At 31.9% G+C, this 26,627-nt stretch overlaps 2 protein-coding genes across 4 annotated transcripts in view; both read right to left on the bottom strand.

The window, feature by feature from the left end:
- Positions 1-1,620: 1,620 nt before the first annotated feature.
- The window catches only part of LOC106105013 (CD151 antigen-like), a 51,040-nt gene continuing 26,033 nt past the window's right edge, over positions 1,621-26,627 (bottom strand). The window contains exons 3-8 of one of the 2 annotated variants that reach the window (XM_013285214.1): positions 21,561-21,602; positions 6,346-6,575; positions 5,930-6,121; positions 4,351-4,524; positions 3,645-3,794; positions 1,621-2,694 (exon numbers count right to left, since the gene is read on the bottom strand). In XM_013285214.1, coding sequence (XP_013140668.1) covers positions 2,551-2,694; positions 3,645-3,794; positions 4,351-4,524; positions 5,930-6,121; positions 6,346-6,489 — 804 coding nt within the window. In that variant the 5' untranslated portion in view covers positions 6,490-6,575; positions 21,561-21,602 and the 3' untranslated portion in view covers positions 1,621-2,550. The remainder of the gene's footprint in view (positions 2,695-3,644; positions 3,795-4,350; positions 4,525-5,929; positions 6,122-6,345; positions 6,576-21,560; positions 21,603-26,627) is intronic. The other variant, XM_013285213.1, reaches the window with a different exon arrangement.
- LOC106105012 (sorting nexin lst-4) lies at positions 7,046-9,587 on the bottom strand. Of its 2 annotated transcripts, none has more exons than XM_013285210.1 (2): positions 9,491-9,587; positions 7,046-8,850 (listed from the first exon to the last, which is right to left on the bottom strand). In XM_013285210.1, exon 2 carries the CDS (start codon positions 8,832-8,834, stop codon positions 7,158-7,160), a length of 1,677 nt encoding a protein of 558 aa, XP_013140664.1. In that variant the 5' UTR covers positions 8,835-8,850; positions 9,491-9,587; the 3' UTR covers positions 7,046-7,157. The 2 variants fall into 2 exon arrangements, with proteins under 2 accessions (XP_013140664.1, XP_013140665.1); XM_013285211.1 differs by lacking the exon at positions 9,491-9,587 and adding an exon at positions 9,023-9,244.

The raw sequence follows: 26,627 nt of genomic DNA on the forward strand, positions 1-26,627 counted from the left end.
ATGTTTGAGAGTTTGTAGCCTAAACGACTGAACGGATTACGATGAAAATTCGTATTGGTGTAAAGTATAGTTTGGAAGAACGGGGTCGCGCGTGAAAGCTAGTTTTAATTAAATATTCGTGTGATAATAAGAAATGGTTAATAAAACAAGGGCATATATTGTAAAATTGTATTGAATAACAACAAATGTATTACAATGTGAACATTTAAATTTATCATGGAATAATATTTAAATTAGATATTAAGGTGAAAGAACATCAAAACATTTTAAAATACATAATTGAAAATTACATAAATTACAAATTTTAAGTTGTAAATAAATACTATCATAGTACAGTGTTGTCTGTGGTTAAAACCAATAAGATGAACTAGGAGTCATTGTGCCCCTAAAAATAGGATAAACAACCTTCGTTTTGAAAAGAATTAACAGAATTTTATACTCCGTAATGCTTTGTATTAAATTAAAACTATAGTAAGCAAAGGGTACACTTAATCTCAACTTTGAGTAAACCAATTGTTTAAAACCAAATAAAATAAGCGAATATTAGAATATTTTACAATTTCACGTATCTCAGAATTAACACAAAAACGATTTTAAATGAATATATGCATTTCTTAAACGACTTTTTTAATTAGGATTATTTTGGAATGAGATACACAATAGTTAAACTTCATGGTTTGCTGTAAAAACAAGATTTTAATTTCATTCATTTAACATAGAAGTTGAGAAATGTAAAAGTTCATGAATACCGGTTTTGGCTAGTAATAAATATAAAACGATTATGTATTACAATAAAATAAATAAAAAACGCCAAAAGAATCATTCTGTATTTTGATATTAAAATTATGGTATGTTAAAAGTAAATAAAGAAGAAAAAACACCAAAGGTCAAAATTCAACGAAACAAGAAAACAAGAGCGAGACATTTTCGATACTTTTTGGATATCATCATTGCGGTTAAATTAATAATGAAAATTAACGCTGCAGACCCATATTAAAGTAAAAAAAAAATACATACATAAGATTAGGGGCAATTACCCCTAAATTATTGGAAAATATAGAATTCTGGTGATTATTACAATTAGATTTTGGTTGTTTAACCTGTAATACAAACAAAATAAGTACAGCGAACCCAACGTGCTAACTTCATACGAAATGTGTATCCAAAGAAAACTCTTATCAATTAGTAAGGCACATTTTAGCTTTGGTTTTTAACACGTATATTTGGTGACATTAACTTATTTCTAATTTTACATATATTTATGTTATTAAAGTTATAAGTACATTTTTATTCCACACGAATTCGTTAAATTAGCGAAGTGACCGCTGCTCATAGACATTCGCATTTATAGATGCGTTAAATAGAAAGAGGAGGGGACGCCCACAAAGACATATCCAAACCCTATGCGTCCCCTGCTCCGTCAAATCGATGCATCCTTCCTTTCCTTTCCTTACAAAAAAGAACAAGAATAGGACATTTTTTTTTGTACAAGCTTTTATGCTATTCGTTAAATAAACAATTCTTTTTTGTTACATTTTCTTGATTGATAGTTTTAAAATTATTTTGATTACAAAATAACGTTAAAAAGATATTTTTGGTTTTACTCTTATAGTTAAATAAATTTTATGTTGTGAATTAAAAATAATCTGATAGCTTAATTCAAGTTTATTTTATATTAATATATTAATCGTAGTTATTATGTAACTTTTAACTTGCTTAAATTTAGTTCTGTACAAATGAAAATTCATTAAATTTAATTAGAACTAATGCGATAATATACACTTACAGTATAGCACCATTAAAACAAATTCGAGATAAGTAAACAAATTAATTTTAAAACACATGAACACGTTTAATTTATTCCAAATTCAATATATTTCTATTGCTAGAAAATATAATAAACCAAGGAAAACATGAGCAATGTTAAGAGGGCCTATCAGGAATATTTGTGTGACAATGGTGAAAGCACATTCGTAAAAAGATTGCATTTTGAAACATACTCACGTATGTTCAAGATAAGCCCTTTGAACTTTTATCGTAATAAATTAATTCGTTTCACTTATCTCTGGGTTATTACAATATTTACAAAATAACTAAGTACACGACTGATATTAATTCGGTCTTTGACTATTCCTCTATACACAAAAAGTAAATCTTATTAAAAGAATGAAATATGTAAATAAGAAGCTAAAACAATCTAGTATCAAGAACAAAAAACAGTTAAATCAATTGCTTAATCAGAAAAAAAAACAAATATTTTTGGTATTAACATTTAACATGTAAAAGCCGAACCAAAGTACAAGACCGTTTCATTCAAAAACGTGTAATTAAAAAAAAATATTATATACTAACATTATCACTGATAGTCGAAATGGGTGGTTTCTTATGATGTAGAGGACAAGGCGCGCGCCTGCTGTGCTTCGTTCTAGAACGTTCTGGAGGCTTCAGAGTGCGCGGGCCGGCCTTCTGGTACTTGGTCAAGTCTCCGGCGCTAGCAGATTTATCGAACACCTTCCTGTTAGCAGCGGGCTTGGCCTGCTTCTTTCTGTGTCAGTCTATCACGTGCTTTATTTTAACGTAGAGGATGCATGAGAATAGAAAACCGAATATCGGTATAACGGACATCCCGACCCCCACCGCTGCAAGGATTATTAGATGCTCCCGGATGTGACTCGTAAATGGAGCCACACAACCCTGAAAATATTTTTATGATATTTCAATTTGTATTTGTTTGATGAATACAACAGTAAATTTCCTAACAGAATAGTTTGTGTGTTTGCAGTGTTTGCAGATTTTTTCTTGTTAAATGATAAAACCTTAACTGTTAGATACATCAATCTAAAATACGAAAAACTTATGTACAGTCGTGGAAATCCGCGGTGTTCTATGTCATTACCTTGTTCATTGTAACGATACAAATTCCGCCTCTTCCTACTAATAATTATTTAGATAGCAGTGAGTGGTTCAACCGAAGGGGTAACAATAAAAAGAAATCAAAATGTTTAAACGATTGGAACTTTTATGTTGGAACACCGCCAGTTTCCCCGACTGTACTTAGATAAGGAACTACCCACAAGTTGATACCTATAGTGCTGTTACTAAAAATATTTGACAGTATCCGGCTCAACTAGTTTTTGTCTTTGGTGAATATTTTAATCAAACAAATATGACAAAAAAAGTAATCGTCCGTCAGACGCTTTAGATGATTGATGATAGTAATGTAGAGGTTAAAATTATTGCTGTTTACAACATTAGCTTTATGAGCGTGAATGCGGAGGAAGACTTTTACAGAATGCAGGCAGAGATTTAAAAAAATATAGAGTAGGCATAGTTGACTATCAAAGCATTTTTTAATAGATCCTCAAAGCCAGATGACAATAGTTAATTGTATTTAAATTAATTTCCAATAAGTGTCATTAAATAACATTTAAATGTTCATTTTTTTAAGACACTGATTAGTTTATTTTATAGCGAAAGTTTATTTTACACGAAGTGGGACTAAACTTGACAATTTATATTGTACCTTTCTAAGAAAGTTAGGTGAAGAAATGTTCATCATGCCTAGTCTATATATTTCTTAAACGTTGTTTGTAGTGTACAATTGACCTTGAGTGGGCAAGATATTTGTAAGTCAGTGGTCTCACATTGTGGTATATGTTGGAGGGATGGTCGCGCATGCCGCAGCGCGAGGTGACCGTCTTGCAGCAGGAGTCGGGCACGAGCAGGCGCGGGTCGTGCTCGTGCCACGCGCTGCGTCGCCAGTCCGAGTACCGCGACGCGCCGCAGCATTTAAACTGTTCAATAACCAATAACCAAACATGTCAACTAAATGACGGGTGTTTCTCGTTGGGAGAAAACATTCCATTGGTTTGATCGGTCCAACGGGAAACACCCTAACTGACTAGCACGGTCTTCAAAAAAAGCCATAAGCTACTTTTAACGTCTAAAGACGACGATTCATTTATCAAAATTATTGAACACGATAAACAAAACGGAAATTGATTAATAATAATCAATTTTATTTGATAATGTATTCTTCGTATTGGGCTCTTTATCTGATGTGTAAACAATTCGGAAATCGTTAGTTACTAAAGTAAAACATTGTGAATGTTACTATGTCCTTACCTATTCGCTAATTTAAAATTCTATTTTTCTTAGTTACTACAGACCGTTATTTAACGTATTACCGTAAAATTGATTATTCAGACTAAGCTAAGAATTTTTACAATCACTCTATTGCTTTGGAGTTTATTCATTATATTCAAAATAATAAAAAAAACAAATACCATTTTTAAAACACTAGTGTAGAATTTTTATGTCACAGAGTAAAAAGTTAGCAGTACAAGTTACCTCTGATTGCATGAGGTCGACCGCGTCCGTAACCACTACGTCTAGTGCGTAGTTAGCTATGAATGTGTTGTTGAGTTCTGCTTTCAGTTCAAATTCAACCGCAACCTCGTAGTAATACGCCAGCCCTCCTGCGCCTAACTCCAGTATGAAGGTAAACAGCAGGAAGTATGTGTACTGGAATTAATAAAAATAAAACTGTTACGGGTGTTTTCCGTTGGACCGATCAGTTCACCGATTGATATACTTATTACCGATTGATATACTGATTAATATAAACACATATTCTCCCACACACACATACACAAAAACACACTCACACACACACCTACACACAGGCACAAAACACTCAACAACGCTATCGCACAAAAAAAATGTATGTAATTTTCTTTTCCTTTGTTTTTTTTTTGTTATTCGTCATTTCTATAATAAGTAAATTTAATGTTTTTCTTTGTATTTTATGTTTAGACACTTATGAATATGTATTGCTCTTCACAAATGGGGAAAGGGATTGGTTCCTGCAGCACAGGGGAACCTAGTGCAGGAGCCAAGGCTCTCATGAAATGTGTTTATTTTTAAAGTGAAATAATAAAGGATTTATTTATTTATTTATTTATTTATATACGCATTGGAAATGTTTTTTTCCATTAGATTTGATTAGTATAGACACGATCAGACCAGTGGGATAAAAATTCCCAAAGGATCGGTCGATCGGTTGGCCAATCGGTCCAAAGGTAAACACCCATTATTGTATTTAGGTGCCAACAGCTTAATGGTATACAGCGGTCTTACGTCCGAATGTCGCTATTCGATTGTCGTCGACCATATTCTGTCTAATTATTTATTGTGAGATTAGTAATGCCAGAATAATAAACATTTTCGTTTAAATAGTCCAACTAAAAAGAATGTTTTGTAGTAACGCTCATTCGCATACATTTGGGCTATGAATTTGGTTGCCATGTGTTTCAAGAGTGCCCTTCCCCTTTTAACACATGTGTGCCTGAATAAAAAAAGAAAAACTATGGTAACCCATTACTAGAATTTTGATTTTGTCTATGTTAAATTGAAAAAATATGTACTGGGTATCATTATTTCCTCTTACGTTATATTGCAAAATTTAAAACCTCACGTAACAAAATTAGCGTAATTGCCTCTAACGTGTGGCATCGTATGTAATTTACATTTAAATACAGATATAATACAAAAGGCGAAAAACCGAGCAACTGGCATACTTTGATAAAACGATGACTCACATGATACAAGTTTACAATTGAGCGATAACCCGCGTAAGGTGTTTACGTGCGACCTTGAATCATTTATTTTAGTCCCGGCGACTAACGTATCTAAGTCAAGATAACTGCTTTACTTAAATCTGGTATATGGTTAATAACAACTTTAGAACCTTTTATAATCAAGAATCAAATCATTATTAATTTTTACTTTTAAACTATAGTTGTAGACCGAAGTGAAAAGGGAATTATATACATACATGCTTCCAACAAAATATCCCCTTTTCAATCAATAAAACATACAAAGACTTCTAATAAACTTTCTAGTGTTAAAAATAAAAAAAAAAACGTACACATAGTAAACTTGTTCTGTTTTCAGTTTTGAGACCGCAGCATCCCAATGCACAGAGGGGCACGCCCATGCCCCCAGCGATCACTAACAGGTAGGCGATAGCGGGGTAGGTCGGGGTGGGCAGTAACGGCACGAACCTATGCCGCGACGCCACTGTCCATGCACCCACTATTAATACCCCTATACCTGCAAACTGGACCAAATTAAATATTACATTAAATGATAACAGAATCTGTTTACACTTATCTAAGTAAATAATTTATTACGAAAAAGAGCTTTAAGTTATGTTTTAGAACATGCATTTTTAACTAGAAGGTGCAAGTGGTCACCCGATTGCGCTAAAATACAGAAATGACCGCCCATAGACACTAAGGTCTACAGAGCTTTGAGATAAACATATAATAACAAATATCTCACCATAAATATGACGTTAAAAATATGTAGAACACACTTCAGGAAATTGACACTCAAGCAGTCTGCGTCGCGGGATTTTCGTGGCTTCACTTTTTTCTTTTTCGATAACAATGCACTGGAGTCTTTCTTCTTTTTCTCTTCGGCCATTATCAAAAAAAGAATCGTTTATTCGAACCGTGTGTAGATCCAAATGTTAGCATTGGCTGAATCCCTTCATTACTATTCTTCTTTGCCTGAAAAAATAAAAAAATAAAAATTGTCACCACACAATAAACAACAAAAATAAAAAAGAATTCCAAAATACTTACACATAATAGGAGGGTTTGTTAAAAGGTTTTTACAGTTATATTAAAACAATAAAAAAAAAGTACAAACAATCTGCATATTTTATTGGCTATTTAGAACTTATAAAAAATGGAATAATACAGTTACAACATTTATTCTAACATCCTACATAGGTAAAGTCAAGAAAAATAATTCATGTAAATTAGTAAAATTTAAAAACAAAATATGTATATTGTAGAAAAAAATATAATCACAAGATGCAAGATTGTAAAAATATATACAGTACATTTAGAATAGCTTAAAATAAACAATATTGTGTACCATGATTAACATTCAGTCCTTATTTCATCACAATATAAATTCTTCTTAACATTTTCATAATCCTTTGGATCACATCTGCATTGCTAATAAACTGTTATACAAAAATTTATACACATCAAACTTTACAATGGCATTTGTAAGACAACAATCTCTAAAAAAAGTTCATCAATTCCCTTACTTGAGAAAATATGTGTATATCAAGCATTAAATTAATCCTCATATTGTTGCAGTGTATTTTCAAGTTTATCAACCACTCGTTTATAAAAGTGAATTTGCTGTTTCAAAAACTTTTGCATTGTCGCTTTCAAGTCTATGGTTCTCTCGGATTTGAAGTGATTTATTTCGGCAAGCACGGCGTACGAGATAACATCAGACCTTCTTATAACTTCGTTCAGTTGTGCTATTTCCATTTTATGTTCAGCAGTTAACCTTTCACATTCTCTTTTCTTCTGCATAGCTCCTTTGTGATTCGCTAACACTTCTGGAAAGCCACCAACAATACCTTTGTATAAATGAAATTTATCACCGAGTGGTTCAAAATCGTATTTAGGCTGATCTTCGTACATTCTACCAATCTCAATATAAGCGCCGCCAGTCATTTTTATCGCAGAAGTGAGTTTGGAAGTTGACACAATTGTGCCCTCGTCTAAACTCAGTGCATTTCCTAGGTTATAAATTGCTTCTCCTATTTTCTGACAATCACTTTTATAAGGTCCTTGGAACCTTTTTGTTTGTGCAACACACATGTTAGAAACAGATTTAACTGAAGTATCCATACTGTTTATAAATGTGTGACATTGTTCTGTGATGTGGTCCACTTGTGATTGCAATAAAGCTTTTTCAGGTACAGTTAAAGATATACAGTAGTTAAGGCCTAACAGGTTGTCCTTTTCGGCTTGCCGTTTGCCAGCTTTCCATCTTTTTTCATCTGTACAAGTGAGAAAGTGTTGCCAAACTTCACTTTTAGAAAGAACTGGATGCTTACACATCCAGTCGACAAATTCTTGAAGTTGTACCCGTCTCCGTTCAATCAACTGTTCATCATAGCGGCCAGATATCTGTTTGTCGGGCAAAGGTGGTATAGGAACCAATGAAAATTTTTCTTGTAATCTTTCATGCAGCCAATCAAAATGCTTGTATCTCCGGGACACTTGAATATTATTGAATGAAGGTGTCAACTGGTATGCAATAAAACTTTTGATCCCTTTGAACTTGGATTCTTTCTTTGGCGATGCAACAGTAACGGAGTAGGGTTGCGGGATTGGTGACCAAATGTATCCATCTTCATCTTGGACGATGTGAACTTTGTCACTATCTGGCACTTCCACATTTAATGTACCTAACAAGTAACTTTCACCACTTACTTTAGAAGATGGTGCAAATTTATTTTTTCTCACTGTACCTACAGAAGATCCAAAATTGGATGCAGTATCATCTATGCGATGATTGTAGTCATTTATTGGCATTCCTGGAAGTGGTGTCAAAGGTTGCTGTTGATGTCCACTGGGCTTTTGTTGTTGTCCACCGGGCCCAATTTCCGAATATGTGTCATCATCCCAATCATCATCCCAACCATCATCATTTGATGTTGTACGTTGATAGTTGTTATCTCCAGCACTATACTGCTGATCACCCCAATCATCAGCAGCTTGATCGTACCGTGGTGCTGCTGGAGCCATCTTAGTGGGAGCCGACTCATCTGGGGTAAGTTTTCTCACATATGCTGCAGGAAATAGTCCTGTTTCACCTTTCGTATTGCGGCCCTCCCACCATCCTTCACCAATTTCAGTATTTAAAAGTGTTAATATTTCACCACATGTTATTGACATTTCTGTAGTGCCAGGCTCACCCGAGAAGTCATATAGTGCTTGAACTTGGGTTGTCATATTGAGACCCTTTTACCTACAACAAATTGAGAACATTATTATTAATATTATTTAGTTTACAACTTCTATGTATTAAGGTAAGAGATATAGTGTTATCTTATCATTGTTATCAAAAGGAATATGCACATAGGTTTAGCAAATAACTATGTCGATAGTGTAAAAGAGAAGAAATATATATAATACAGCACCATGTTAATTTATTTAGGGCGTTCAACATTACAAGGAGCTGACACATTTTCGTAATAGACCAATTAAGCATACGGTAATTGACGAATGTGAAACGACCATTATTGTTTCACAGCTTCCTAGCACTCTGAAAAGTGGGCTAATAGTATTGGTTATCACGAAACAGTCTTTGTGCTAGAAAACGACAGTTTTGAACAAGTCAGACGGTTTTTATACTACAAAGATGACATCTAATGTAACGAGAAGTGTAATAACATTTTTTAGAAGCACGCAATAAAAATTACGTCCTGTTTGTGAAAGAAACAAAATAACTAAGGTAGAAATTCTTGTTTTGTGATGGAAATTAATGACGTCAATTTAGGGAGCAGTGCCCTGAATGAAAATCTTATAAGGGAATTAGACTATTGCATAATTGTAAAGTAAAACTATGTTACTAAAGAGAAATACATAAAAGCTTTGTCTTTACTTACTTTATCGATACTAAAAACAATTTTTCAAGGCGGATACACTACTCGTACAGTCATCTGAATGACAGATTGATTCGCAAGAATTTGTTTTCGTTGAACAGTCTGTTTTCGATTACGTGGCACAGAAAGCAAATTGCAGTGTTTTCATTGGTTTAAACAACAGGATATTTAAAATGAGCCAACCGCAGAGATGCAAGTTAAATCAATGCCGTTGGCATCCAAACAAAAAGCACTCTTTAGTCTGCGGTTGTATAAAACGCAATGAATTCTTAGTTATAGCTTCTGGTAATAGATGGCGTTGTTTTACATTGGAAATGTGAAATGTAGTGTTGAAATATAGTGGCGCTTTTTTAAATCAAGAACGACATATTTACGAGTATTTCTCATATGCAAAATAGTAAACAAGACGGAACAATATAAAGATGTGTTACTTCTTAATAACGGTTTTTATCTACTTCCAAGATTAATATTTTACTAAATTTTATCATCATCGACAAAAATATTAACTATGAAATAGTGCAAGTATTTATTCAATTAAATATAAAGTACATACATACTAAATGCAGCATACATACACCAGTTTATGCAAACATGAGAAAGATGTACATTTGAATACTCCATCGATATTAATATACGAACGTGTCAATCCCAAGGATTTAAAGATTAAACTGGACGATAGGATTATTAGAACAAATCAATGTTATGGATTTGCGCTAGTAAAAATAATACAATATCGGAGTTTTGTGTCGAATTCGGATCGACAATGGCCGAAAGATTAGTGAATGTTTGATGGCTCTACAATATTGTTTTTTTTAAATTGCAATTTATTTAACTGAATTATTACGTAATTTTATAGTCTGCATTTATTTTAACAGTTTTTTTAATGTTAATATTATCTAGATAATTCAGTATTATTGTATAAACTTTCTATTTAGAAAATTGTAGTTCTACATTTAAAACCAAACTACAGGAAACAGTCATGAATCAAAATAATTAATTCAGCGAAAACAGTTTGGGCAGTTTGCTGAAAATCAAACAACTAACAAACCAAAGTTTGCGAGATTTTACTAAACAAACGGGACTTTTCTTGCTGTCGAAAGCAATAGTTTGTATTTGACAAGAGAATTATAATATTATCTTGTAAGTAGATATTTATTAGTAGTATTTTATATTGTATTCTATTTTAGGTTATTACTCTAGTTTAATATCTATTACAGAGTAACCAGACAATTGACTTCAAAATAGACATGGTTATTTTAACTTCAGCAGATTAACCTAGCTTTTTTTATAATGTAAACTTTTTTTATAAAGTAACTAATTAGTAAATGGCCATCGGTATTCGCCAAAATAGCGAAGCCACTACTGGCCCCAGACATCTGCATTTGCAGGTTACATTTTTATTATTATAAAAAGGAAATCAAAGAAAAACTAGTTAAAATAAACTTATATGTTAAGAAATGTTTTAGATAATTCATTTCCTGTTAACGTAAAATGCGCAACGTCTACACAGAGTTAATATTTCTTGAGAAATTTTGATTTAATTCAAAAGCTGTGAACGTCCGCTCCGAGAATTCCTGGGAGCGAGTATTAACGTCCTGAAGAGGAAATAAGAGCCACTTCTTTAGCTCATTCTAAATTTACACAAAACAAAATTCACTTTGTAAAAGAGGGAAGCGTGTAAATTAATTTCTTGAGGACTTCACATTAAATTTTCACTCGTCTATCTGCGTTGGATTTCTTTTTTCATGAATTTCTGTAGAGCCTTTCGTTACGTAGGTTCCTTTTTCATATTTCATTATTCATCACACTTCATTTCATTTCCTGAACATTATTTGAGGCATAGTCTAATTTTTTTAATAACGATACGAAAATTTAAAATTAATATAGGTAATATAAATATAATCTGACCTCAAATAAATAAAAAAAATTTAGGAATCTGTAGTTTTTTGTGGCAGTACGTGTGTTAAGCCTTGGCCTTTCCGAGTTTTAGCGGCTTTGTGTAAGTCCGTAATATTTGGAATGAGTGCTTTGTGTAGCGTAGAGTCGGGGACGTAGAAGGTTTGCCCCATATTCTGTATTACAAAAAAAAAATGATATTTTACCGTCTGCACTATTTAATATAAGCGATCGTCTTAGATATATTAGCTTTGCTAACACAATAATACAAACATTTTTTCCCTTATAACTATACTGGTTTCGGTGAACAGCAGGGGTTACTTTCTCTTAACTTGTAACCCCTTATAACTTTATTTTCCGCAATCTTCTCCGCGGACTTGAACTATTTTGAAAATCATTACTCTACATTATTATCTAGCATTGAACCAAAATAATAGAAAACAAACAATGTAGGCTTCCGTAAGAACTACGATATAATTAAGGTTACGGAAGATCGTGGGATCCTTATGTTGTCGTTATAAAGTATAATTTTGTACATCGACTCGAAGGGTTCCAATTGGTATTGAAACATAGGGAATAAATATATTGGCTTAAATATAATGGTTTTTTATTTTTAAATATACAGATGCAATTTACACATTTTGCAATAATGGAAACGTCCTTTATTAAAAGTTTGCACGCTTGAGTCGGGGAGAAATTTAATTAGGCGCACAAACTTGGACCGTTTTTATATTTTTTAAAGTTCCTCAATTCCATAACGAACTTACTTGCTCGTAAGCTTTTAAGTTTTTCAGAATCATATTCCATTTACAATAACTTTTGATTAGACCCTCTATTTACTTAATTAAAACTGTTAATTGTGAAGAATTTAGAAATTAATTAGGTTTTTATTCTTTTTTTTATTCAGCAATTTAATGAACTCTACAAAGTTTAAATTCTACAAGGATAACATTTAAAGGGCTAACCAATCATTATTGCAATAAAAACCTTTGCTAAAAAGTAAATTAACAAAGGACTTTATTGAAGTAATCCAAATAGTCGCATTAATTTGCATAGTAGAACTAAAATAATGGACTTTTTTAAAACGTAAATGTGTTTTCGCCTTAGTTTTAAAGTTTTGCTCAAGTTTGTATCAGGCTGTCGGTTTGTAGAAGACTTAGCTTCAGCATTTTGTAGTTTCGATTTGACTTTGGCTGTTGTGCTTTTGACTTTATCCGCTTTCCTGGGATTAATTAGGATGGAACTCCACGTTTTAGGCACGTTTCATTTGTTTTATTATTTAGTTTTCCAGTAAATACACAAAGCTGACATTTGTTTATTTTATTTTATAAGTATTTAATCAGTTATTATTTCACCTTTCGTAAAAATAAGAAGGGGAATTTGACTTGACGGCGGACACTTATTAAAGGGAATACAGCTATGTATAAACTATAACAATATAAACACATCTGCATTTAGGGATGTCTTATGTCTATGAGCAGCGGCAGTTTAGCTGTTTTTGCGAATTCAGGTGGTCGTTTGCTCGTTTACTATCTTATGATTTCAAAAACGTTACTTCTTTGTAAAAAAAATTTACGGCTAATACTTGCAGTGCAAGGCGCGATGCGACCGCGAAACAATCCTAGTAACACTTGCCCTGAACATGGACCTTCGTAGGGTCCGACACTGTTTGGTACCGCCACGGAAAAAATAGACGTGGGTAGACGTAAAATAGTTATAATAATGTCTCACGAAAGTTTAAATAATTTAATCAAACATACATAGTTAGAAAAGTGAATCATACTTCATACTAATGTTATAAATGCGAAAGTTTATATGGATGGATGGGTGTTTGTTTGAGTTTCGAGCCTAAGCGGCTGAACGGATTTTGATGAAATTTGGTATAGATGTAGAGGATGGTCTAGAAGAACACATAGACTACTCACTTTTGTTTTATTTAATTCCATGCGGGTGGAGTCGAGGCCGAAAGCTAGTAATGAATAAACGTATTTATGTAAAAAGGTCATATTCGGTAACAATGAATATCAGATTTAATTGTTATTAAAAATCTTCAGTTATGTTATGTGAATATTACCCGTGAGTGAAATTTTATACTTTTGTTAGGGCGGCGATTTGCATTTTGAACGTAAGCATTTTCAAGCGTCCCTTTATAATATCATCCTTACGTTTAATGTTATCGCCACATAAATCGTGGCTTTTCTCAAGTTTTAAATGAAACTAACTTTGATAATTTAGTCGTAAATATTTTAAATAATGACTTTGAAGATTACTAATGATGACAAAGTTAATTATTTGTGGCTTTTATATACGACTAGCTTTTGCCAGCGACTCCGTCCGCGTGAAATTTAAAAATAATAAAGTAATGAAAATATATAGCCTATGTCACTCACAGGTAGTTTACCTTTCTAGAAAGATAGTTTACTTTTCTAGAAAGAAAGGTAAACTATCTTTTGGTATAAGAATTTTTAAAATCGGCCCAGTAGTTGTTGAGCCTATCCACTACAATCAAACAAACAAAGTTTTCCTCTTTGTAATAATAATATAGATTTAGTATATTTTTCTTTATTTTACGGCATTCTCCATTACTAAAATCACGTCTGAGTAGCGTTATCATAAAACTATCCACAAAACATGAAATTAAATTGAGTAAGTACAAAATACTGAAGTTATCAAGCATTTTAAATTCTCCCAGAGTATATTTTATTATACTTAAATCCTGAAAGTATGTTAAACCAAAATAATAAATAATTTAATTCACAACATTGCTGAGTCGACTCTTTAATAAAATTATTTTTATCACTGCAGTAAAATTATACTTAAGAGTAAATTTAAAAATACAACTAGTGTTATCGGCTTCATCAGGACCCGAATCCCGGCGAGTCCAGGACGCTGCCGTAACTCTTATGAGATGTAAACGATTTAAACGTTTTGTAATGGAAGAGGGTTACCCAAATAATTAACAGTAAACCTTGTATTCATTTTGTAAAAATAAAAGTTTACACGATAAAGAATTTAAAACTTTATTTAGAAAAAAAAAAACTCTATCTTATTTTTCTTTTAAGTGGTAATCCTGAAATACTATTTTGAATTATTAGCTAAAGTTATATTTAAAAGATTACGAAAAATTACATACCTTCGTAGAAAACATGTACTTATTAAAAGATTCACTAAAGTCGAAAGACCAAGATTCTCGCTTTAAAAGAAAATTAAGCGTAACTTAATTTCTTACCGAACTTTGTAGTTCCAGTCTTTGAAGTTAATTCAAAGAAAGTCAGTGAATTCTTAAAAGGCTAATCTCTTAACTTAGTTAAGTTGCGGAAATCTTTTGAGACCATTGCTTAGAATCTAAAAGTATATTAGTTTTTAGAAGTCCATTATTAGAGACGATAGAGTTTGGTAAAATAGATTGGGAATAAAAAGTTTTTATTAGCATTAGGTATAACGATGTGCAATTGTTATCTGTACTTAATATAATACAGCGTAAACACACACTTCTTTGTTGCCTAAGATGTCAGTAATTGCAGCATATTTCTGAATAACTCTTTTTTTAATAAACAGCCCTACACTTACGTCATACTTTAGGCTATATATTTTCACACCGTTAAACTTAGAGGTAAATCTTTTGGATAAAAACCCTAATGTGGGAAAGAGACCATAAGTTGTTGCCAACATCAAGGAAGCAAGGTTGCCATGATTTGATGTCATGTCATTTTGTCATTTGCAATTGATAATTTAATGTGAACAATAAAATGTTTTTTTTTAATTCTATGCGGATGAAGTCGCACGGGAACAGCTAGTTCTTTGATGTTTTTTAAAACTTTTTTAATGTTAGTGCTTCATTTAGATTTAAAAGCAAGAAAAAGTATAGAAACCTATAGTTACTTACATTTTGCTTTTATCGTTATCATCAAGGCGAGTTCCGTAGGCCGTAAGCCTCCAATTTATTTCATTGGTAATGAATTAGCCCAACAGTTAATGGAATTAAGCAATAAAACAAATTAATTGGGTTTCCGAAATCTTATTCACTAATGAAACGGGATTCTAAAAAACACAGTCGCGTCTGAATTATAAAGTTAAAAATTTAATTTGACTAAAAGTCAAATAGACAGTTTTTTTATATTTTAGACTAGTTAGTACGAAGTCGTAACTTAAAATAAATTTATTATATGGATGCAAGAAATTTAAAAAAAATCCGATTAAGTTTCTTATAACACTAGGTAAGGTAAATATGTAGACGAGACGATCAATTTAATAGAAATTTTTGTTACAGACTGCCTTAGAGGTGCCTTTTTTGGGTATGTAAGAATGTCTGTATGAATATGTTGTTTGTGTTAATTCCATCGGGATCGACCGGTCAGAAAAAGAAAGGTAAAAGGGAATCCATGGAAGAATTAATACCGAATTTTCTTCTTTAATATACCGTCGTAAGTGTTCATTTTATTTTGTAAACGTAAGTGTAAAAAGGGTGGTATATTTTAAAGTGTTAATGCAGCGGTGAACGTACAAATATCGTGCAAAGTGTTCTCATCGATCACTACCGCCTCCGCTTTCTATAGCCACGTCTTCGCTTGCCACTTGAAAGCGTTTTGTGTACATGCAGCCTTATCGTACTGTATTGTGTTAACGACCTGCTTTATCAAGTTCTGCAAGTATATCAATACAAGCATACTTCTTAGTTGTACAGTTTTTTGTGGCACGAACCTTGGTAGAAAATTTCCTTAATCTCGGCTGAAAAGTCTATTAGTGGAATCTTTATACAATGTATGGACATCAGGTTACTAGGTTGTAGCTTCAAATCCTACCACTGAACTGGTGTCTAAATATTGTTTGTTATATTTTTTACCGAATAAATTTCGTATTCGTACTTTCTCAGTCTAGACAAAATAAGATATTTTCCAATGTAAATGAACTCAAGCCAGATTCTGGATGATAATCAAAAATACAAAACATAACTTATTTCTTCGTAGACAAACAAAGCAATGAAACAAATATTTTTACTTTTGAAGAAAGTAATACCGAAGCTAATAAACTAACTTTGAATGGAGGCGAACTTGTAATTGTGAAGTATTTCATTTGTTACAAATTTAATATTCTTTTATAAATGTAAAAGCAGTTTTAATTATTATTTTTAGTATTTTACACGTTACGTTACGACAGTTCAGGCAGTCAGTAGTGGCATCAAACTTGTCATTTTTATCAAGGCAGTATCAAGAGTCAAAGAAAAGTTTCCATCATTCCATCAGTATAATATTCTATCATACACTACACAACAATAATAATAATAAAGGGTATATTAATTCACTTTTGAAAATATACGTTTTATGAGAGCCTTGGCTCCTATACTAGGTTCCCCTGTGCTGCAGGATGCAGGAGCCAATCCCTTTCCCCATTTGTGAATAGAAATACATCTACGTAAGTGTCTAAACAAAAAATTCGGAAATACAAAAAAAAAAAGTGATATTCCCAAAATATCTCTGAGTAAGAAAGGCAAATCTGTTTTACAAATTCTTTCACAATTAAAAGCTATACTATCATAGAGTAATAATTGTTTTAATTTTAAGCAGATTAGTATAAAGACAACCTACACAAAGTGTGAAAAAGAAATAAAGCAGCGGTTCAGTTAACGTCAGGGTTTCGAAAAAAAATGTGACTTAGTAAGGCAAATGCTGGCACTGTTAATCTTTTTAAAAGCTTCTGTGAAAATCTACTTTCACGCGCTTATCTATATGCGTTATCTTTTGAATATTGAAATTGTTGGTTTTTATATAAACTGAAAGCTAAACTATGAATGCTTGTTTCAGCTGAAGTGAGCTTTTGTAAAAAAGCTTAAGGTAGATTGGGACGTTTTTTACAAGTAGTGTAAGAAAATTACTGCTTTCCAAAATTTACTCTATGTAGAGAAGCTAAACAAGCCTATACTTGCTTTACATTAAGTTAATAACAAAGTTATCTACCTAAATAATTTCCAAGCGCTCTACCGCGTCGTTTAGTTACGCTACTTTACTTTGGATATCTTGATAATGATAATGATCAGGTAACAAACCATTACTACGTTGTTTTAACTTTACTAACAAGATCAAAGTTTCCGACTACATGTTGTTACGTCTGCTGTTAGAAGCAATTATGAAGTATCTTATTTAATATAAGACATTTAGAATAAACTTTAAATTATAAAGCCGGTACACACAACAGATTTATATAATTCAAGTGTTCAGTTAAAAATGAAGATGTATTCCAGACTTAACTATTTTGTAAAAATATTTGAAATCGAATTTTAAATGTTCAGTTTTAACTTTGTTTTATTAATGCATAAAAGATCTCGAATCATTTTATTTGATACATCAAATGTGATGTTAAACGCACTCTAACCTTTAATGTATGGCGTCAGATAATGTCTATAGTTTAATATACCAGCACGGACTAAAGCAGGAACATATTGTAATTTCTAATTAATACATTACCAGTTGTTATCCAGCACGTAATTGGATCGCTGGACTGGAATAAAACAAACTGGACGTTAGTCGCCATAAGTACAAATATGAATAAAGGTCTGATGAAGGTCAGCTGAAGTACAAAAAAGTTAATTCTCTTATAGGGCTTATGTAAACTTATATTGAAGTATGAATTGTATATTAGTTTTCTTTGCCTAGTGAAATATAAAACTTTGCAGTGTAGTTGTGAAGAAAGGAATGTATAGAGTAAAGTTTGACAAAGGCAGACTGGAGTAAAACTGCCGGGTGTCGAATAATGTAACTTTGAAAGGCAAATGCGTCGGCACGACGCGACGGCGCCGTAATGTATTTTAAGGCAGCGTTGAGTTTTGCTGTAGGAAAATTTTGTTTCAAACGTTTTTGTTACTTACCTTTAACTGTCAATTAAAGTGTTGATACACTTGTCTCACATCTAATCGTTAAGTTTCGAAAGAAAAAGTAAGTATCAAATATTACACCTTAAGAAACGGCTCAATTAGTCATATTATAAGCTTCAATGCTTCTAAAGTATAAAAAAATGTTTCTTGTTCATAAAGGGCTTGTATCCTTCGGAAAAAGAGATTAAAAAGGTGAAATGATTGTCAATCTTAGGTATAGTTGTCCGCCACATGAGTAGCTAATAGTGGCTTTAAATGTATAAATTTTATCCGATGTTAATAATGCGGAATGACCTCAAATTACTAGAGTATTATGAAACTTGAGACGAGCGACCACACAGTGAGCCACAGCTGTTCAGAAACTATATAAATGTCTAGAATTACTGCAGTCCGCTGTTAGGCCAGCTGTTATAGCTAAAATACGAGCTCATAATCCGGTTTAAGAACATTGACGAAATTGTCGCAACATCTTGGAACATTTTGTGCTTGGAAAGACGCTTAACTCGACGTATGTTTATTTAGGTAGCTCATTTTAATTTAAGTTAACAAAGAAACGAAAACTGTACAATGACGGCTATTTAAAAAAAGGAAAGACAAAACTTTTACATTTATTTTTATATAGATTCGAATAAAGTTTTGTACTCACCTAGACGTTTTGTTAATAACCAAAGCTGTGTGATTCTTAGTACTTGTACGTATAAATTAAATTCACATCGTCCGATAACTTACTGTTAAATTGATTCAATCGTTCGTTTCATAATTGACTTAAGTGTACTTTAACTTTACTGCTAACTTGTTCAAATTTGTCTTCAAAATTGTGAGGACTAAATAATATTATATGAAGTTGTGTTCATAATTGTTTGCAAAAACTTATCTAGATTATAAAAAGATCTTATCTTTAGTATGTAAACAACTTAGCAGCGAATAAGCATGGCTTGGATACATCTTAAGTAATTTTATCTTAAGATTAATTCTTTTACGGTAATGATAGTTGGCGTCGTTTGTAATTGTTAATGTAATATGAAAATTATGCTGTATCTAAAAAATGATAAATATGTTATAAAAATCGTTCAAAAACAGATAGAAAAATATTTATAGAATCTTTCGCTTCAAGCTCCAAGAAGCCACCAAAAGTTTCAGCGCTTGCGAAGTGTGTTGTTTAAAAGTAACTTAGCTCAAAGGCCAGCTTTAGCTTGCTTTGGCTTAAGTTTTTATTAAAAACTCAATATCCCATTTTAGATTTACGATAAAAATATATCTGAATTTTCTAAATTTCCTTATTTTTTAAATAAAAAGTATAATTCGACGTGTGTTAAAAACAGTTTGCTGTCAGTTTATAATATAACTAGTCTGATTTAGATTTTAATATAATGTAGGTAAAACTATATACCTCCATGATGATATTTATTAAAGTAAATAAAAATATGTTTATCCGTGAAGTCGTTCATATGACGGATTTACTCGAAAAGGCGAGATATAGAAAACATTTCTCGCATTTATTATCGCTTCAGGCGTCTTTCATGAGCGTGACTCATTTTCTGCTCCGATAGAAAAATATTTCAACTTTTAATTTTGCTCGACATTTACCTTTTTTAACAAAGTCTCTACATTTTATTTACATTATAATGAGAATAAAATACATTGATTTGTTATATTATTCTACGCCATAATTAAGTAAAAGTAAACTAAACTAACTAACTAAACAGGGCTTGTTTAGTTATCATTTTTTTCAGGACGAATTCTATAATTTAGGGATTCTTAGTAAGCAGTGTCGATGTTAGGTTAGGCGGTTGCCCAAGGTGCTGCCAAAAAGGAGATTCAAAGTCAGCGAATTATACAGTCACCTTTTAACACCTCCTCAACCCTCAACAAACGGTAAATAGTGCACCATAGGATTTCATTCATTCAATCCATTTTCTCGAATCATTTCAATTATAATGAAATAACAAAGCTTTGGTTCGGTTTTGAATAGTAATAAACTCAAAGTTTACACGAGTACAGTAATATCCTAAAACCGTAATATATCTGAAGGTTGCTCGTTAATACGACCAATTACTTGTAACAGTGTGTTAAATGTTTCATATTAAATTTTAGTTCGGTAATGAAATCAAGGGTGAACTTGATTAAATAGTTTCTATTCTATAACTAAGTTTTATGAATAGACTAGCTTTCGCCCGCGACTCCATCCGCGTGGAATTAAAAAAAAAAACGAAAGTAAGTAGCCTATGCGTTCTTCCAAACTATCCTCTACGTCTATGCCAAATTTCATCAAGATCCATTCAGCCGTTTAGGCTACAAACTCTAACAAACATCCATCTATTCATCCATCCATTTATCCATCCATCCATCTAAACTTTTGCATTTATGATATTAGTAAGAAGTAAGATTATATTTTGCATATTAATTTAATGTTTTAGAAAACCAATTATTCCTAAGGTGAAATACAAAAATCAATTATTACATTGCAAATGTCATTTTGAAATTGTTTTTTTATAATATAAGGTGGCAAACAAGCAAGCGGCCACCTGAATCCACCGAAATGGAAAGCGACCGCTGCCCATAAACATCCGCAATTGCAGATGCCTACCCTTAATAGATGTTTTTAATGCTTGTGGTGCCAAATACGTATTTTTTGTCTATAATAGCGTGCGCATACCTGAGACGAAACTATCGCATAACTGTTTAGTCTCGCTTTGATACATATGAACTTATATGGAGGTGCGTACATTACTTGATTTTTAGTTGCACAAGTAAACAATTGAATCGACTGCGAAACAATTGACAATCGCACAACCGTCGTACGATAGTTAAGTCAAAGGTGCACAATTTGGCTCTTATAATAATAAACCTAATTGTGACTTATTATTTGGGCACAGTTTCAAGATCATTATTACTTTTTCGACAGACATAAATACTCTTTTGTACCTATTTAAAAGGTATACCGTCGCAAATCGGGCCAAGCTATGATAGTGTTGACCCACAAACAAAACAATACACAGTAAACAAAGAAAAAGCACTAAATGTAAAACCGACATACCATTTAAAGAAGTAATGCAGGCTTTAATATTATATTGACAATTTCTAACAGAAAATGGTATTTTTGAATACATTAAAAGGCTTGTGTATTTTTTAAATGCAGAGTAAGTTATTAAGTGAAAGGGACTTTTCTTCTTTTAAATAAGAAGTTGGAAAAATAAAAACTTAAGAAGAACTGTGTCATTACAACACTTTTGTTTTATTTTACGTAATACACATTTGTCTATAAAAATTTTCTTGTCTCGTAAGATGACTTAGTGAAAAGTATTTTACCTTTTCGTTGAAAGTAGGCCTTCGTTTGACTTTCATGTGACTCTGAAAGATAAAGGGCGATGTTATTTTCGAATGCCCGGAAGCTGCGGGGCAAGGGGACATTACTTGAGCACGACTTAGACTCAGAAACTTTGGGTATTAGAAAAAATGATGAAATAATAATACATTTTCTGTTAATTAAATGCTACTTAAGCTTTTTTAGTATACAATATGAAGAATGTTATAAATATACACATAATGTATGTTAATATTCATGAATGTCTCCTACAACCTTTGCTAGATAACTATGAAGTTGGTAAAGCATTGCCCTCATTTGTCTGTGATATTACACTCTCCTATTAATATAACGTATTGTACAAATATAACAAGTTTCTTACAATTTCTCTGGCATCCTGAACAATATTTTAATGTCAGATTTATATAACATGTAACTAATCTACATTGTAATGTATCATAAATATTATTTAAAATTGTTTAGAACTAGCGGTCGTCATTGGTAGAAATTCTACCAGTTATCAAAGATTTTTTTCTCCACTTTCTGGGCCGATTTCACGTGCACACGTTTGTGTAATATCTATAAAAAGACAAAGTTTTGGTTTCATAGAAATCAATGTATCCGAATAATTTCTGGTAAATATCTACATTGTTCTGTTCATATTATCATCCTTTTCATTTCCTTAGTAAAAAATGAAATAACTATATGGTCTTGTACAGTTGTCTTCGCAGTGATAACAGGAAAATGCTTGAGTGTAGAGGTATCTGTAGACTGAAAAAGGCGTTGTCACTTATAATCCAAACTTGTAGCTTTTAATTCACAGAACTTACTTATCTCGTGTACTTTCGGAATAACCTGTATTAAACTTATCCCATTCAATGTTTGACCGCGTGGAAAATTGCACAAGTTTGTTGATCGTCTTACAATCGACGAACTATCTTAGGTTTCTTACAAACAACTTCCTCCACAAACTTGTGTATTGACTTAATGTGTTGAATCTTAAATACTATTCAGCTAGTGATTATGAATTTGCTAACGAATCCTTAGTTTATTACTGCGATTATATCGAAACATATAATATATTTTTATTGAATTTTGTTTGTCGTAATAATTTTTGTCTGTCTGTTTTGTCTGCCCAACTCTGAAATAATAATTAAATATGTAGTACCGTATTAAATATGCTAAAAACCAATTTAAAATAACATTCTAAAGTGTTTAGAAGTCGCTTTAGACTTCAGCCCTAGTGCAGATTTAGTAAGAAATACTACTCTAGAGAAGTTACGTTTTATTACTACGTACTCGTATTCTCGTTATATGTTGTTTTCACTGTATTATATTTCTTCTATTATACAGACCAACAATACATTAGTTATCCAGAGCACTACATAACAGAGTGAACATGACAGCTACACTCGCGAGGCAAGCGGTCAATCTCTAGGGAGCAACGAGACACGTCATTTACTCTACCATCACTTCTCCCGTTATTGTTCAAACGTGAGAAATATTATTGTGATATTTTCATTAAAATGTTTGATACTATTGTTCTTATTAAAAGCCTTTAGTAGACGCAAACGAAACGTCACTTTAATAATTACTGGCTGTTGCTCACGATTTCGTCGAAGTGATTTAAAAAAAAAATGGCTATGCTAAATACTTATAACGTAGTTTTTTAATGGTATAGGAATTAGGAGGTAATTTATAGAAATTAGGAGTTATTTCAATACATACCAAAATACAAATCTTTCTTCTTAATATTAGTAAGATATCAACAAATCTGACTACGAGTTTTTTTGTGTAAAAAAGACAAAAGGGGTAGATAAGCGAAAATAATAATTTGGTCTATAAAAAACATTCGCATGAAAAAAAATGGTTATTGGTAATGTTAAAATATTGTTTATTTTTAAACTTATATTTATAAGGTTGTATTAAAATAATGTAGTTTATTTCGATGTATACGCCAATAGAAGTAAAGTGAATTAATAAATTGTATGAGCGCAATTGCCTCTATTGGAAAACCGTTAGCCGCAAGGAAGATTGAAAACCAGCAGGGATGAAATCACTAGCCGTTTGTTCTCATATATTTTTATATTCTAAAAGTATTACATACTATAAGAAACACATCTGAAAGACGAAAACTTGTCTCCTATGTAATACATAGAATTGAGTAGAGTTCAGAGATCATGTTATGTAATACTAGCTTTCGCATGCGACTCCATATGTGTGGAATAAAAAAATAAAACTATGTAGCTTATGTTTTCTTACAGTCTATCTTCCACACCTATGCCAAATTTCAATGAAATACATTCAGCCGTTTAAGCTACAAACATTCATCCAACCATCTAATATTATTATTATAATTTAGATACAAATATATCCACATAATAACCAATAGGTCAAGCGGTTCTATTGAAAGTCCGGTTCATTAATTCAATGAGGCAAATTAGGATGCAAAATTACATGTATTAGGCATTCAAAAGCTTGCTTATAAAGGAGCGTGCTGTTTGCATTGTGAGGATAGTACTCATAATACGGTACAAAACCTACGTGATCAGACTGTCTAAGTCGAATTAAAAATCAAAACATGTATCCCACACGCCGACAGACTCTATGATATAGTAGAATGATTATAATGGTCTTCAACAATTTTAAACTATAAATCATATTTTCAGATGTACTAAGTATAGATATGTTTTTGCTGATAAATAAAAAGAATTCTAACAGATGAATGGAGTCTAGATTTGGTTGGGGTGGATGTATTTTTTTATATGTAAAACAATATTCAAAATAGCTTATATTATTTAGGGATAATGTAATCTTCTGATGACATAACTTTTGAAATAAGCCGAATAGTTTTTGAATTTATCACACTCAAATTAACAAAAATAAACACTATTCTTTGTAATGTTTGTGTAGATTTTATTTAATTGATGAACGAATTGTGATATGTATAAAGATAATATTTTGTAAGAATCGTCGCTTTCAAAATGTAATCTTGCAGATGGAACAACTTTGACGCCTACAAACTTTTCAATATAAACTTGATAATGTCTCTCCGAGCTTACTGAGTATAGATTTTTTTCTTTTACATTTTAATCAATAAAGTGATGAAAAATAAACCTAATTTAGTCACTTTCTAATAGACAGTATTTTCAAAAAATGTTGTTTCATGTTAATGTCAAAGTTAATTTAAAACTGTTGCCTTCGTAGCTTTGACATTTTTTTTTTCAAATATCTTTAATTAAAAACACGTCTCTTGTGACGTTGATAGATTGGAAGAAGACTAAACGGAATTTATGAAGAGCGATCAAAATACTGTCGCATATAAAATATTAAAATCTGAAGTAAATCCTTCAAGATTAATGAAGCTTTGTTTACGTCTTTCTTTAACTTGGACATTTATGTAAATGTATTGTTGAATTTAATTGGCTACAAAGGAAGAGGAAGACCGAAAAAAGTATGGATGGATTGTGTGAAAAAGGATACGCTTAAGAGAGGAGTGGTTTCAGATATGACGGCTGATAGAGATGTGTGGAAGAGCAACACATACTGTGCCGACCCTCCATAAGGGATAAGAGCAAGTTGATGATGTATTCTTGAATTTAATTGCAATATACTAGAAAGAAAGTATGGATGGATTGTGTGAAAGAGGACATGCTTAAGAAAGGAGTGGTTTCAGATATGACGGCTGGTAGAGATGTATGGAAGAGCAGCACATACTGTGCCGACCCTCCATAAGGGATAAGAGCAAGTTGATGATGTATTCTTGAATTTAATTATTATGCAATATACTAGAAAGAAAGTATGGATGGATTGTGTGAAAGAGGATATGCTTAAGAAAGGAGTGAATTCAGATATGACGGCAGAGAGGGATGTATGGAAAAGCAGCACATACTGTGCCGACCCTCCATAAGGAATAAGGGCAAGTTGATGATGATGATGATACTATAATATTATGTTAACTTGTGATGTGCTGAACGATTTAAGCTCTTTATACTTCGGAAAAGAAAAAGTTTGTTATACATTCTATGTTTACCTATACTTTATACAAACTGGGAGCAAGATTTAAGCATTTTTTCCTCATTGGTATTCAATCCCTCTTGCGGTTATCGGATTTCGGAGCCAGTCGATACCGCTTTGAGAATGTAGTAATTTAATTTGGCTTTGATATCGACACAAGGTAGCAGCGCTGGGTCACGATTTACGGTTACGGTTATTAGTAAAATTGTGATATATTTTAAAATTGTTGTCTATCAATTTTCAATAAGCTAATTTTAATGTTTTTCATTGTATTTTTTTAAACACTTACGAGTATGTATTGCTTTTCACAAGTGGGGAAAGGGATTGGCTCCTGCAATGGAACCTAGTGCAGGAGCCAAGGCTCTCTTGAAATGTAATTTTTTTTTAAAATGAAATAATAAAGCCTTTACTCATAACTTTACACACGTAAACAATGAAATAAAATTCTTAATTTTATACGGATGAAGTCGCACGGAAACAGCTAGTTTTTTGTAAAGATCCTTTGTGTTGTTTTAGATTCTTCGAAGTAAGAAAGATCTGTATCGATGCATCCATTTAAACTATGGCATTTATAATATTAGTAAAATTTAATCTTGACAGTATAAATGCCACATTTGAGAGGAATAAAAGCAACGGTTTTCATATAGATGCAATAATAGATTAAATTTTATTATGGTTAATTATACAAGGTAATGAAAGAGGTTATAACTAAGTAAATATATTGTATTCTGCGAAATTTGTACATATAACTTTATGTATATTTTAGCATGAGCAAGTTAAACAGGCATTGTTTAAATAACTCGTGAAACAATGCGAACGCTTTTCATTTTATCGACAATGTTGAAATTTTGGAATCAAAAGAATTTTCGTTAATATTAGAATTTAGTTTGATGTTAAAAATATGCGGGATACGAAGTCAATGTCTTTACGTCGTTGAAGGTAATAAATATAATGTAATAAATTAAATAATTATCGGTATTTAAATTACCGATAATTATTTAGTTTAATCTTAAATTCATTCTTCATACTTATACTTTAATATTATAAATGCAAAA

This window comes from Papilio polytes, unplaced genomic scaffold (genome assembly GCF_000836215.1).
Source record: "Papilio polytes unplaced genomic scaffold, Ppol_1.0 DF823288.1, whole genome shotgun sequence".
In the NCBI taxonomy this organism is placed as follows: Eukaryota; Metazoa; Arthropoda; class Insecta; order Lepidoptera; family Papilionidae; genus Papilio; species Papilio polytes.

What these genes read in the sequence shown, in the direction of transcription:
- LOC106105012 (XM_013285210.1), bottom strand. Translation starts at nt 8,834, where the DNA reads ATGACAACCCAAGTTCAAGCACTATATGACTTCTCGGGTGAGCCTGGC.